At 41.0% G+C, this 12,652-nt stretch overlaps 1 protein-coding gene across 5 annotated transcripts; it reads right to left on the bottom strand.

Moving 5' to 3' along the window:
- Positions 1-38: 38 nt before the first annotated feature.
- TARDBP (TAR DNA binding protein) lies at positions 39-12,113 on the bottom strand. Of its 5 annotated transcripts, none has more exons than XR_013830072.1 (7): positions 11,870-12,111; positions 10,637-10,888; positions 8,391-8,554; positions 7,634-7,774; positions 5,014-5,184; positions 3,413-4,626; positions 42-2,677 (listed from the first exon to the last, which is right to left on the bottom strand). XR_013830072.1 is itself a non-coding variant. In XM_079933365.1 (7 exons), the coding sequence occupies exons 2-7, from the start codon at positions 10,872-10,874 to the stop codon at positions 3,494-3,496; spliced, it is 915 nt and encodes a 304-aa protein (XP_079789491.1). In that variant the 5' UTR covers positions 10,875-10,888; positions 11,870-12,107; the 3' UTR covers positions 51-3,493. The 5 variants fall into 5 exon arrangements, 3 of the variants coding, with proteins under 3 accessions (XP_079789490.1, XP_079789489.1, XP_079789491.1); XR_013830073.1 differs by having other exon boundaries at positions 42-1,633; XM_079933365.1 differs by having other exon boundaries at positions 51-3,549; positions 4,482-4,626; positions 11,870-12,107.
- Positions 12,114-12,652: the final 539 nt, after the last annotated feature.

Here is a 12,652-nt window from a genome sequence, read left to right as displayed (position 1 = left end):
CTGTAAAAGACCTCAGCAGCAAACTGACCTGAGAAACATTAACACGACAGTTGCTGTTCCACCTCAAAACCAAACCAAACTACAGGTGAGATGTGCCTTTCAGGCACTTCTCCACTTGCCACTTTTCCACCACTTACTCTCTGATTGAAGGGGACATAAACCATTGTAGTGATATTCACCGTTGCCCATCCAACAGAAACTCACTGGTTAAATCTGGACTTACTTACAAAAGTCCAGTGTCTTTTTGCACTGGCCATTTGCATTTCTGGAAATTGCCTGTTCATGTTCTTTAACTGTTTTTCTCCAGTTTTTGTACTTGTTCTTATTGTTCTCTGAGAGCGTTACATATTATAGCAGTATTGGTTCAGGAATTACTTTGAATCATGTTTTTCTTGGGTAGATAAATTGGAAATATCAATACTTTGGCCTAGGTATAGACTGATTTCCATGTTAAAAGCGATGCTATAATTTTTCACTTCTCAAACTGGCAGAAAAGAAGAGCATGGAACGGCACCAGTTCACACTGTCGAAGGCGATGAATTTTCTGAAGGACAATTTGGCAAATCTATTTCACAAGTCTTAAAAGCATGCATAGTCTTTGACCTGGTAATTCCAATGCTAAGATTTTAATTTAGCTGTGAGGATGTTCCTAGCACTTGGAAGTAACCTAAATATTTTATTTTCAAATTCAGAAGACAGTTGAATCAAATGTGGCATTTCCATAAGATGAAATACAACATTAAAAATAAGTGGCGGTATTATTGATAAATCAATCTGTAGTTTTTTCCTTCTTACCACGAATGTGGAATACTTGGGCACATTTAAAAATAGATTACAGATCGTACAACAGCTAAGTACAGAACTTAAATACACAGTTAAGAGTTTCTCTCCTAGTATTCAACAACAAAAAATTATTCTAATTATCACATACATCTTCTGAATTACTAAGTACTCAACATCTTTTTCCTAAGGACAGCATTTAAGCTCTGACTTAACCTTAAAAATCTCATTTCATTTAGTTGGCCATTCTTCCCTAAAAAGCTTTAATACTTAACATTTAACAAACTTTTTCATTCTAGCCAAACAGTTACCATTATATGTAGAAATTCATTGTGAGTTTTGACTAACTTCTCCTGTGCATATGAAGTGCAACTTCTTGAGACTCACTTTTTAAAGGTAACTTTCCAGCATCTTTGTCACATTAAAAAAAAAAAGAAACTGTTTTTCCAGTAAGACTCCAGACACTAAACTGTGGTGGCAACAAAAATTTTTATTCAACTGGTTCAAGAAATTTTTTAGAATGAATGCATTTAGATGATCAAGTAGACTTTAAAAACAAATCTCTGCCAAATAGTTTACTTCTAAACTTCATTTTTTTTTTCTTTAGGGTAGAATTAAATACCCATAGCTATGCAGTACCATAAACATGTTAACAGAAGGCTAGTCAACAATGAAAGCCTTCTAAGACTGGTAACTAGATTTACACAAGTGTAAATAAGGGATCAAAACCATGCCATTGACAAAGATAACTTACCCCTGGGCTCCTTGAAGGCTTGTCAGTTTAGTCTTTGGAGGTCCCCGAATACCATTTTAAGTGTTACCATGTTACTGCTGCTGAGTAACAGTGCAAGTGCTAAAATGCAAAATTCAGATGGTACAGGATTTGGAAATCATGCAATTTAGATGCAGAAAAAAAAAAAATTAAAACAACGCAAGATCCTTTTACAGATGAAACTGAATAAAACAATGTGGCGACCGTAAGTCTAAAGGACGACTTCATTTTTAAGTTTAAAACATGTAACTTGCAAAATGACAAACCTATTTATCATAATCTAATTAGATAAGGGCATCAAGTAAATTATCAGCACAAAAACTTACATTCTTCCATTAGAAAAGGAGCTCAACTCTCATAGAAGTTAGTTACATTTTAAGTACAACGGAGAATATATTATTGCTTTTACATACTTAACAATGCATCGTGAGAGTCTAATCTGAGTTTTATAAGCGATTTTATTCAACATTACTCTATTTCCCCACCTTTGGAAGACAAAGCCCATCTCACTTAACACTTCCACAGACAGACAACCACCCTGCTAGTGCTTAAAGCTGTCAGGCTTCTTAATGGATTTCAGGCACAAGATAATTTGTGGTTTCTTCTACTTTATCCCTATTGCAATTAATTCCACTTTTCAAATCCCCAACTAGAAAGGTGCTGACAGTCCCTTCAATTGATAGGCTTTGCTACAAAGCATTTTAAAATAATGACCATTGTTTTGCCCACTCCGCCAAATAAGAGTATTTTTAGAAGGCATGATTTCCCAATGGAGATTTGTAACAGGCCATGTAAATAGAACATCACCCAAATGCACAGAGGCACTAAGAAAAAGCTGGAGGGTACTGCTTACCATTTTAGGTGCGGTCACCCAGACTTATTAAAAACTAGATTTAAAAAGAAAAAAAAAACTTTTCACTTTGGACAATGCAAGAACAAATAGCAATTAAGTCTGGGTATCAGGTGTCAATGCATGACAGGTGATGAATCCATTTGACTTGAGACAACTTTTCAAATAAGTTTATTTGAAGCAAAATAAGCTACTGCCAAGAAACTTTATGAAAGTTCCATCTCAAAAGGGTCAAAAAAGGGGAATTAACTGCTATGAATTCTTTGCATTCAGGGCTGCAAAACAAAGACACATATTATTTAAATCAGTTTTATTTAAGAATTTCCAACATTGACAACTCTTATAAAAAGCATCCAAGCACAGGACACAGAACTGCAGCAAACAGCATTCTTATGGGTAGCTAACAGACATTAGAACTTCCACCCTATTTTGAGACACCCCGAGCTCACTGGTGAACTCTGCTTCCAAGTACTCCTGCAAAGCACACCACAAGCTCAGTCCATGTTCTCAACCCATCAGCTTCAGTTCACATTACCACACTTACAGATCAATAACAGAAGAGAACACACACCATACAGCATTCACAGCAGTTGACAAAGGGGTAGGGGAAATACAAGTATCGTTTCACTTAACACATTCAGCTAACGTGGGTTATCTAAGAACAAAACTCACTTAAAGTCTTCCAACAGATGTGGATGTCCTTTGAATGCAAAAAACATTCGTACGTTATTTGCTATCATTGCTCTCTGCACACTCTCTCACCAAAGCCACAGGGATTGAGAGACACATCTCTCCAAGTTAAAAAATATCCATTATGCACCACCAAGTCTCTGCACGCGCTCTCTCCTTTTCTCGCTCATACTAGCCTTTCATGCCTCGGCACCACCATCAATCCCACACAAGGTTTCAAAAGTTCAAACAGCCTTCTGGTTCCATATCACAGCCTTGCGTTCATAGCGTTGATACGACTCCATGAAATAAAGAGTAGCGGATAAAAATGGGACACCCACCGTCAAAGACACAGCCTGTGCAGCGTGACGAATTCTTGAATGAGAAAGCATGAAGACGGAAGTATTCCTATGGCAGAATATTTACAGCACTACTTTCAATGAAGTGCTTCTTCCATAAACATTTGAAATGAGATGAACTGCAGAGATTAAATGAAGGCTTCATATTGTACTTTTGTATATGAAGGGAGACAAGTGTTAAAAAACAAAAACAAAAAACAAAAGAACCAAACACTGTGACACCATGATCTCCAAAAAGGAGATTTTCCTAAGGAAAAAATCCATATGGTGGGGTTCAAATTAAAACAAGGAGAAAAGAATGTAGTTCTAACCAATGGTTTCCATTTTGAACATGCAAAGAATTCACTTGACAAGTCCAGGGATAAAATATTACAGGAGAAACCTTTTGATATCAATTGTAGTGTGTTGGTTTACCAATCAGGCAAACAGCAGTTCACTTTCAAACACTCAATATTTCAACCCTTTATGTAACAAAACTTATAAAATTCCTTTAGCTCTTCCTCTTTTTCTAAAGAAAAATGTCAAAAATACTGCTGAATATACTCCACACTGAACAAACCAATTTTGAAAATTCTTAGTACATACGTATTTTACAATATACTTACCATGAGTTTAGAAAAATCTGAATTCCCACCAGTTTATACCAACTAACGATAACCCAATGTCTACATTCCCCAGCCAGAAGATTTAGAATCCATGCTTGAGCCAAAGCCTCCATTAAAACCACTGCCTGACCCTGCATTTGATGCTGATCCCCAACCAATTGCTGCACCTGAATTAGAACCACTATAAGAGTTATTTCCAGAACCAAAAGCCTGATTTGGCTCCCTCTGCATGTTGCCTTGGCTTTGGTTATTACCTGATGGGCCTGACTGGTTCTGCTGACTGGCTAACATGCCCATCATACCCCAGCTGCTCTGCAGAGCTGCCTGGGCTGCAGCCATCATTGCTGGATTAATGCTAAAAGCACCAAAGTTCATCCCTCCGCCCATATTACTACCTTGATTGTTTCCCAAACCAGCTCCACCCCCTCTACTGTTACCAAATCCACCCTGATTCCCAAAGCCACCTGGATTACCACCAAATCTTCCACTTCTTTCTAACTGTCTATTGCTATTGTGTTTAGGTTCAGCATTGGATATATGTACGCTGATTCCTTTAATGATCAAGTCCTCTCCACAAAGAGACTGGGCAACCTACAAAAAAATAAGGGATGCAAATAAAGGAGATTAAACCACTGACTCACACATCAAAGTAGCAATAAAACTTAGATTTCAAGCCATCATCTAAACTGGAGAAAAAATAAGCAATGAACACTTATTTCATTTAAAACCATAAAATAGCCTTTAGCTTTAGTAATGGCAGCAGGGATTTTTTAGTTCTTTTTCAAAGGACACGTAACATCCCCACTTAAACCTCACATACTAAAAAAATATCTAAGGGGTTTATCACAAATGTTTAGGCCCATATACCCCACAGCGTACAAGGTCAGAGAGCTTAGCTAAGGGTGGCAATTAGCTGGAAGGGCAAAGTTCCACAGAAATTACCTAATTAGCTGGGACAAAATTATTGAGAGAAAATACCTGATCATCTGCAAACGTAACAAAGGCAAAAGCCCTGAACGGTTTGGGAATGAAGACATCTACCACTTCTCCGTACTGGCAAAAAAACTGCCGCAACTCATCAGCAGTCATGTCTTCCGTACAACGCCCAACAAACACCTTTCTGCTTCTCAAAGGCTCATCTGGGCTTTGCTGGTCAAATTGAAAGGAAGAAAACCATCAGAAATATTTTATGAGCAATGAAAACAGCATTATGGTAGAAGATGTAATACAACCTATCTGCCTTTTATATTAGATGAGTCATTAAAAAGTAGGTACATTCTTATTTTTTGCATTAGCACTTCTTGTAAGACTTCAATGAAGAATAAAGTTTTAAAGTTGATGAAAGTATATATATATGTTTTATCACCTTTACTGGACTATAATTGCTTTACAATGATGTGTTAGTTTCCGCTTTATAACAAAGTGAATCAGCTATACATATACATATATCCCCATATCTCCTCCCTCTTGCATCTCCCTCCCACTCTCCCTATCCCCCTCCTCTAGGTAGTCACAAAGCACCAAGCTGATCTCCCTGTGCTATGCGGCTGCTTCCCACTAGCTATCTATTTTACCTTATATACGTCCATGCCACTCTCTCACTTCGTCCCAGCTTACCCTTCCTCCTCCCCATGTCCTCAAGTCCATCCTCTACGTCTACGTCTTTATTCTTGTCCTGCCCCTGGGTTCTTCAGAACCTTTTTTAGATTCCATATATATGTGTTAGCATACGGTTATTTGTTTTTCTCTTTCTGACTTACTTCTCTCTGTATGACAGACTCTAGGTCCATCCACCTCACTACAAATAACTCAATTTCGTTTCTTTTTATGGCTGAGTAATATTCCAATGTATATATGTGCCACATCTTCTTTATCCATTCATCTGTTGATGGACACTTAGGTTGCTTCCATGTCCTGGCTATTGTAAATGCGATGAACATTGTGGTACATGACTCTTTTTGAATTATGGTTTTCTCAGGGTATATGCCCAGTAGTGGGATTGCTGGGTGGTATGGTAGTTTTATTTTTAGTTTTTTAAGGAACCTCTATACTGTTCTCCACAGTGGCTGTATCAATTTACATTCCCACCAACAGTGCAAGAGGGTTCCCTTTTCTACACACCCTCTCCAGCATTTATTGTTTGTAGATTTTTTGATGATGGCCACTCTGACTGATGTGAGGTGATGATACCTCATTGTAGTTTTGATTTGCATTTCTCTAACAATTAGGGATGTTGAGCATCCTTTCGTGTGTTTGTTGGCAATCTGTACATCTTCTTCGGAGATGTGTCTATTTAGGTCTTCTGCCCATTTTTGGATTGGGTTGTTTTTTTGATATTGAGCTGCATGAGCTGCTTGTAAATTTTGGAGATTAATCCTTTGTCAGTTGCTTCATTTGAAAATATTTTCTCCCATCTGAGGGTTGTCTTTTCATCTTGTTTATGGTTTCCTTTGCTGTGCAAAAGCTTTTAAGTTTCATTAGGTCCCATTTGTTCATTTTTGTTTTTATTTCCATTTCTCTAGGAGGTGGGTCAAAAAGGATCTTGCTGTGATTTATGTCACAGAGCGTTCTCCCTATGTTTTCCTCTAAGAGTTTTATAGTTTCTTGCCTTACATTTAGGTCTTTAATCCATTCTGAGTTTATTTTTGTGTATGGTATTAGGGAGTGTTCTAATTTAGTTCTTTTACATGTAGCTGTCCAGTTTTCCCAGCACCACTCACTGAAGAGGCTGTCTTTTCTCCACTGTATATTCTTGCCTCCTTTGTCAAAGATAAGGTGACCACAGGTGCGTGGGTTTAACTCTGGGCCTTCTATCCTGTTCCACTGATCTATATTTCTGTTTTTGTGCCAGTACCACACTGTCTTGATTACTGTAGCTTTGTAGTATAGTCTGAAGTCCGGGAGCCTGACTCCTCCAGCTCCGTTTTTCTTTCTCAGGATTGCTTTGGTTATTTGGGGTCTTTTGTATTTCCATTCAAATTGTAAACTTTTTTGTTCTAGTTCTGTGAAACATGCCACTGGCAGTTTGATAGGGATTGCATTGAATCTGTAGATTGCCTTGGGTAGTATAGTCATTTTCACAGTGTTGACTGTTCCAATCCAAGAACATGGTATATCTCTCCATCTGTGTGTATCATCTTTAATTTCTTTCATCAGTGTCTTATACTTTGATGAAAGTATATTTGGATTAAGGAAAGTTGATGATTAAGAAATGTCTTGGCAAAGATGATAATGTTCCAAATAAGCAAGTCTTGCTTGCTTGGAATAAGTTAGGCTTTTTAAAAAGATTAACATATTCTAATTGTCTGTATTAACATGTAACTATGTAAGAAATTGTTAAATCACTAAAAATAACAAGAGAAAAGGAAGAACAAAACGAAAAACGTTTTAGTTTGGAGGAGCAATGAACTAAATATTTCAAACAAACATATAAAATATTCAGCATGCATTAAGGTCCTGAGACTTTAACAAGGCAAAAGATTTCAAGAACACACCCTGCCACTACATTTTCCAACTGTAACGTTTTATTTTACAGTGTCTTCTAAGTAAGTCTGTCAGCAAAAATGGCCAAAGCAGAGAAAAAAAATGAGCAAAGTACCTTAGAATTTGGAAGTTTACAGTCACACCATCGTCCATCTATCATATGTCGCTGTGACATTACTTTCACCTGGGTTTCATATTCCGTAAAACGAACAAAGCCAAACCCTTTTGAATGACCAGTTTTAATATCTTTCTTGACCTAGAAAAAAATCATTTAAATTTACTAAAACCACACACACACATAACCAACTCAGAGTACATACGTGAAGGGAAATAGTATAAACCATATTTCTTTTCAGCGCCCCTTACGTATACACATAACAAATGTTAAAAGTATCATCGGGACTTCCCTGGTGGCGCAGTGGTTAAGAATCTGCCTGCCAATGCAGGGGACATGGGTTCGAGACCTGCTCCAGGAACATCCCACATGCCGCAGAGCAACTAAGCCCGTGTGCCACAACTACTGAGCCTGCATTCTAGAGCCCGTGAGCCACAACTACTGAGCCCATGTGCCACAACTACTGAAGCCAGTGCGCCCAGAGCCCATGCTCCGCAACAAGAGAAGCTACCGCAGTGAGAAGCCTGCGCCCCGCAACGAAGAGTAGGCCCTGCTCGCCGCAACTAGAGAAAGCCCACATGCAGCAAAGAAGACCCAATGCAGCCAAAAATAAATAAATTTCTTTGGAGAAAAAAAAAGAAAGAAAACTTATAAAAAAAATATATCATCTGTTGAACATGAAAGGCAGCGTCACTAAAACAACAAGAATTCTGGGTGCTCATTCACTGAAAAACTGTTGAATGAAATCAAAGTTTACCTGAACCATAAGAACTTCTCCAAAGGTACTAAAATACTCTTTTAGATCCTGTTCAGTTGTTTTCCATGGGAGGCCCAACACTATTAAATCAGATGTTTTCTGGACTGCTCTTTTCACTTTCACTGCTGATGAAGCATCTGTTTCATCCATTTTCCTTTTGTTATCTAAACAAAATGAGCAGAAACCTTTCAGAACTTTCATTAAACACTTCGTAAAACACACACCCTCTTCTTCTAGAAATGAGAAGCAAAAACATTCTCAGAACAGTTAAGACGCTGGAAACTTTTGCCAAAGAGTGATGTTAGCTCTCACAGACAGAATAAGAATTGAATAAGTGGCTAAGGTGCTTTTCTGGAGCCAATCTAGGGATTCCAACCTCTGGTTCCATAATGTCTCAAGATTACAATTGTTATGTTCTCCCCTCTAAAAAGGTATATCAAAACAAGTTACTTCACTTTCACTTTAAAATACATTAAGGAAGGAAAAAAAACAGGTTGAATAACTGTGATACTATCTTTGTGCCTATTAAATATATCTGTGTGATTATTTTAAGGCCTATAACTTGAAGACTACTAAAAAATTAGCAACTTTTATCTCCAGCTGTGGATCTAAGGGTGATTTCAATTTTCTTTCTGTTTCGTTTCTAAACTTTCAGCAATGAACGTTACTTCACGTTAATTCACGTTACTTTTGTAATAAAAAAGAAACCTGGACTTCCCTGGTGGCACAGTGGTTAAGAATCTGCCTGCCAATGCAGGGGACATGGGTTCAAGCCCTGGTCCAGGAAGATCCCACATGCCGTAGAGCAACTAAGCCCATGCACCACAACTACTGAGCCTGTGCTCTAGAGCCTGCGAGCCACAACTACTAAAGCCCATGCGCCTCCAGCCCGTGCTCCACGAGAAGCCAACACAATGAGAAGTCCGCGCACCGCAACGAAGAGTAGCCCCCGCTCACCATAACCAGAGAAAGCTCGCGCGCAGCAACGAAGACCCAATGCAGCCAAAAATAAATAAATATTAAAAAAAAAAAAGGAAACCTAAGGTTATTTTAAAAAATCATTATTTGGAAGAGGAACTAAATGACATTCAGACATACAGACCATTTTTTGGAGTACTGTCAGGTTCACAGCAAAACTGAGGAAGGTAGAAACTTCCCATATACCCCCGCTCCCCACACCTGCAGAGTCCTCCCAGCATCAATATCCCCCACCAGGGTGGTATGTTTGTCACAAGCATGAACCTACATCGACACATTACTATATAAATGACATTTTAAGTTTGGGTAAATATTAATCTACAGCCAATGGATCAAGAAACTACATACTAAAAAAAAAAAATCAAGTTGATGCTATTAAGAATTTTCTTGATATATAAAAAAATATCTTGATGCAACGTCTTAAATACTGACCAAATAATATGACTTTGTTGCAATATTACGTTACAATAAAAGTAACAGACACGGGCTTCCCTGGTGGCGCAGTGGTTGAGAGTCCGCCTGCCGATGCAGGGGACACGAGCTTGTGCCCCGGTCCCAGAAGATCCCACATGCCGCGGAGTGGCTGGGCCCATGAGTCATGGCGGCTGGGCCTGTGCTCCGCAACGGGGGAGGCCACAGCAGTGAGAGGCCCGCGTACCGCAAAAAAAAAAAAAAAAAAAAAAGTAACAGATCTACCAACTAGCACACTCCTACTGCTAAAACGTACTCATTTCCTTCGCTCACTTCTACATCTTCATGCTTCCTTTTAGATTAAAAACATCATTGATAAGGGGCAGTGAGAATAAAACCAGAACCCAAAATTATAATTACGACTGCACTAATTCAAGATTTGGGCTACTGCGACTGATGTTCATTTAAGGAGGAAAAAAAAAAGATTAGCTGGATGAGTGATGTAAGCCTGCAAGGACAAAGACCAAACCAAAATACTGAGGCACTTCAGAAAAATCTGTTTACAACAGACTGGTGCAACTGCAAAGCATTCTTAATTCCTTAAATTTCACATTAGCTCAGCAACGTTAGTCCAGATAATTGTTTAAACACACAGTCTTTAAAAAATGTCCTGTAATTTCCAATTTTCACTAATGTAAACTAGTGGTCTTTCAAACTTGTCTGACGGTAACGTTTAAAGAAATACTTGGGCTACAGGAGACGGTTCACCATGAAGAGACCATGACCTATGACTTAGAACGAGACACAAACCTATACTTTATACTTTAGCATCACTGCAAAACCAAATGACAACAAACCTTTGGGATAGTTGACAACATACACCAGGTTCCCCCAGCCAGCATCAGGGGCGTGCAGAATTCCTTCTACCAGACGGACACCTCTCATACATTGAGACACTGGATTCCTGTAGCGAAGCCCACATGCCCCTGGAAACTGGGCTGTAACTGTGGACAGCAGCACTGTCCCATCGTCTTCTGATGGTATTTCAATGGGCTCGTCATTCTCATCTTCGGTTACCCGAATATATTCGGACATCTTTGCTTGTCTTGCTTAAATGGAAAAGAGATACGAATGACCAACACTTGTGTCAAAGTAATTGTGTCAAAGTAATTATCCCAGCTGACTAATACCACCACTACCATGTCATTGTTCTGACTGCCAGAAAAATTCTCGGTGTTTGGATTTTTATAGGTGTTGGTTATCCCTGAAAAATGAGGAGGTACAGGCAAGGACAGCTATTCCTATTAAAATGCAATGCCTTGCTAGTTCATTCATTCATTATTTGATGAGTGCCTACTATCCATCAGGTGCTGCAACTATTCACTGGGTGAAACCACAGTCCCAGCTGGCATGCTGGTTGCAAAGGGGGAGATAAGCAGGAGAAAGAAAGCAAACAAGTAATTATTTTATTACAATCGTGATTATGCTACTGGAAAGTAGTCTTGGGGACTGGGAAGAAACTAAACTGGTTGAGATGTGTGTGAGGGGAACGTCAAAGTGGATTTCCCTAAGTAAGCGATGCAGAAACTAAGTCTTCTGAGAACTAAATAGAAGCAGTGAACGAGATGAAGAGAACAAGGGAAAAGTGCCTCCCTGTTCCAAATGTGGGGACTCTCCAAACTTGAGCCGCAATGACAGCGGCGACAGGTCCTTCGCGACGCGGACCGCCACCTCCCAGAAGCCAGTGCGTGACAACCGTGGGAGGAGTTTTTAAGCGCGGCCGGGGGGGGACCGCTGGGGCACCAGGCCTAAACGCTGTCCTGGCGCAAAGTACGAAGGCACAAAGCAGTGCCCGGGCTCGGAAGCCAGGCCAAACCTCTGCCTCGGGCTGCACGGTTCCGCGGGCCCGGCGTCCCTGCTTCGGCGCCGGCTGCCACCCCGCGCCTGGCCCTAACGTCGCTCCCACGCGAGCCCGCTCGGGCAGAATGAAGCAGGCCCGGCCCCACGGCTCCTTTCCCGGGGCGGGGGCCGCCCCACTGCGGGAGCCGAAGCACACAGGGCGTCCTCAGTGAGAAGCGTCCGCGACTCACCCGCTAGGCCGCTGCTAGGAAGCCCGACAGAGAAACTGAAGCAGCGACGAATCCAACAGCAGCCCAGCGACCACTTCGCTCCCACAAAATGGCGCTAGGGCCGCCTCCTCCCCCCTCCGGCCGTCGTCCTCTCCCACCGGTTCCCCGTCCAGAGGGGGAGGCCGCCGCACAGAGACACAACGACCCTTTCCCCAGAGAGTCAGAACGCCCTTCTCGTAGTCTGAGTATACGGGGCGGGCTTGAAGGCTAAAGGGGACCGAACCTGGGCCTGAAAAGCTAAAAATGGAAAAAAATGTGGAGGCTTAGGCTTTTAGCTCCCCCCACGTAGCATAATAGATGGCTTCGCCCGACCAACCGCCGGCCCTGGGTCTCGGCCGGAGCTCGCGCACTTTTAAAGTGCGCGAGACTAGCTCAGGGGCCGGGCCGGGCGGGGCGAGGCGGGGGCGGGGCGCCGGGTTGGGGCGGGGCACCTGGGCCCTCCTGACCGTTTTGAGACTGGGGAGGGCAACGGAGGCCAAGACCTTTTTATCTAAAAAGCCAGTCAGGTTCGTCCTCCCTTCTCTCCCCAGCCAACCTCCACACCTGGAGAGAATAACGTTGTTCTAAATAATACCAATCATAGTGCCTACTGTGTACCAGGTACTTCCTAAGTCCTCACATATTTAATTACCCCAACAGTCATGTATGGTAGGTGCTATTGATGTTATCCGCACATACAGGTGAGGAGGAAACTGAGGCACAGAGAGGCTCAGGATCTTGCATAAATAAGGTCACCCAGGTAGT

The sequence above is a fragment of the Stenella coeruleoalba genome (genome assembly GCF_951394435.1).
Source record: "Stenella coeruleoalba genome assembly, chromosome: 1".
NCBI classification, from domain to species: Eukaryota; Metazoa; Chordata; class Mammalia; order Artiodactyla; family Delphinidae; genus Stenella; species Stenella coeruleoalba.
The sequence above is the reverse complement of the archived record's forward strand: the minus strand, read 5'-3'. Positions and strand labels throughout refer to the sequence as shown.

Bases quoted from the DNA above. Each gene is read 5' to 3' on its own strand.
- TARDBP (XM_079933364.1), bottom strand. From the start codon at position 10,874: ATGTCCGAATATATTCGGGTAACCGAAGATGAGAATGACGAGCCCATT. The intron at 8,555-10,636 runs GTTTGTTGTCAT...CATTTTGTTTAG, and splicing joins TGTTGTCAACTATCCCAAAG to ATAACAAAAGGAAAATGGAT. The intron at 4,627-5,013 runs GTATTTTCTCTC...ATTTTTTTGTAG, and splicing joins TTACGTTTGCAGATGATCAG to GTTGCCCAGTCTCTTTGTGG.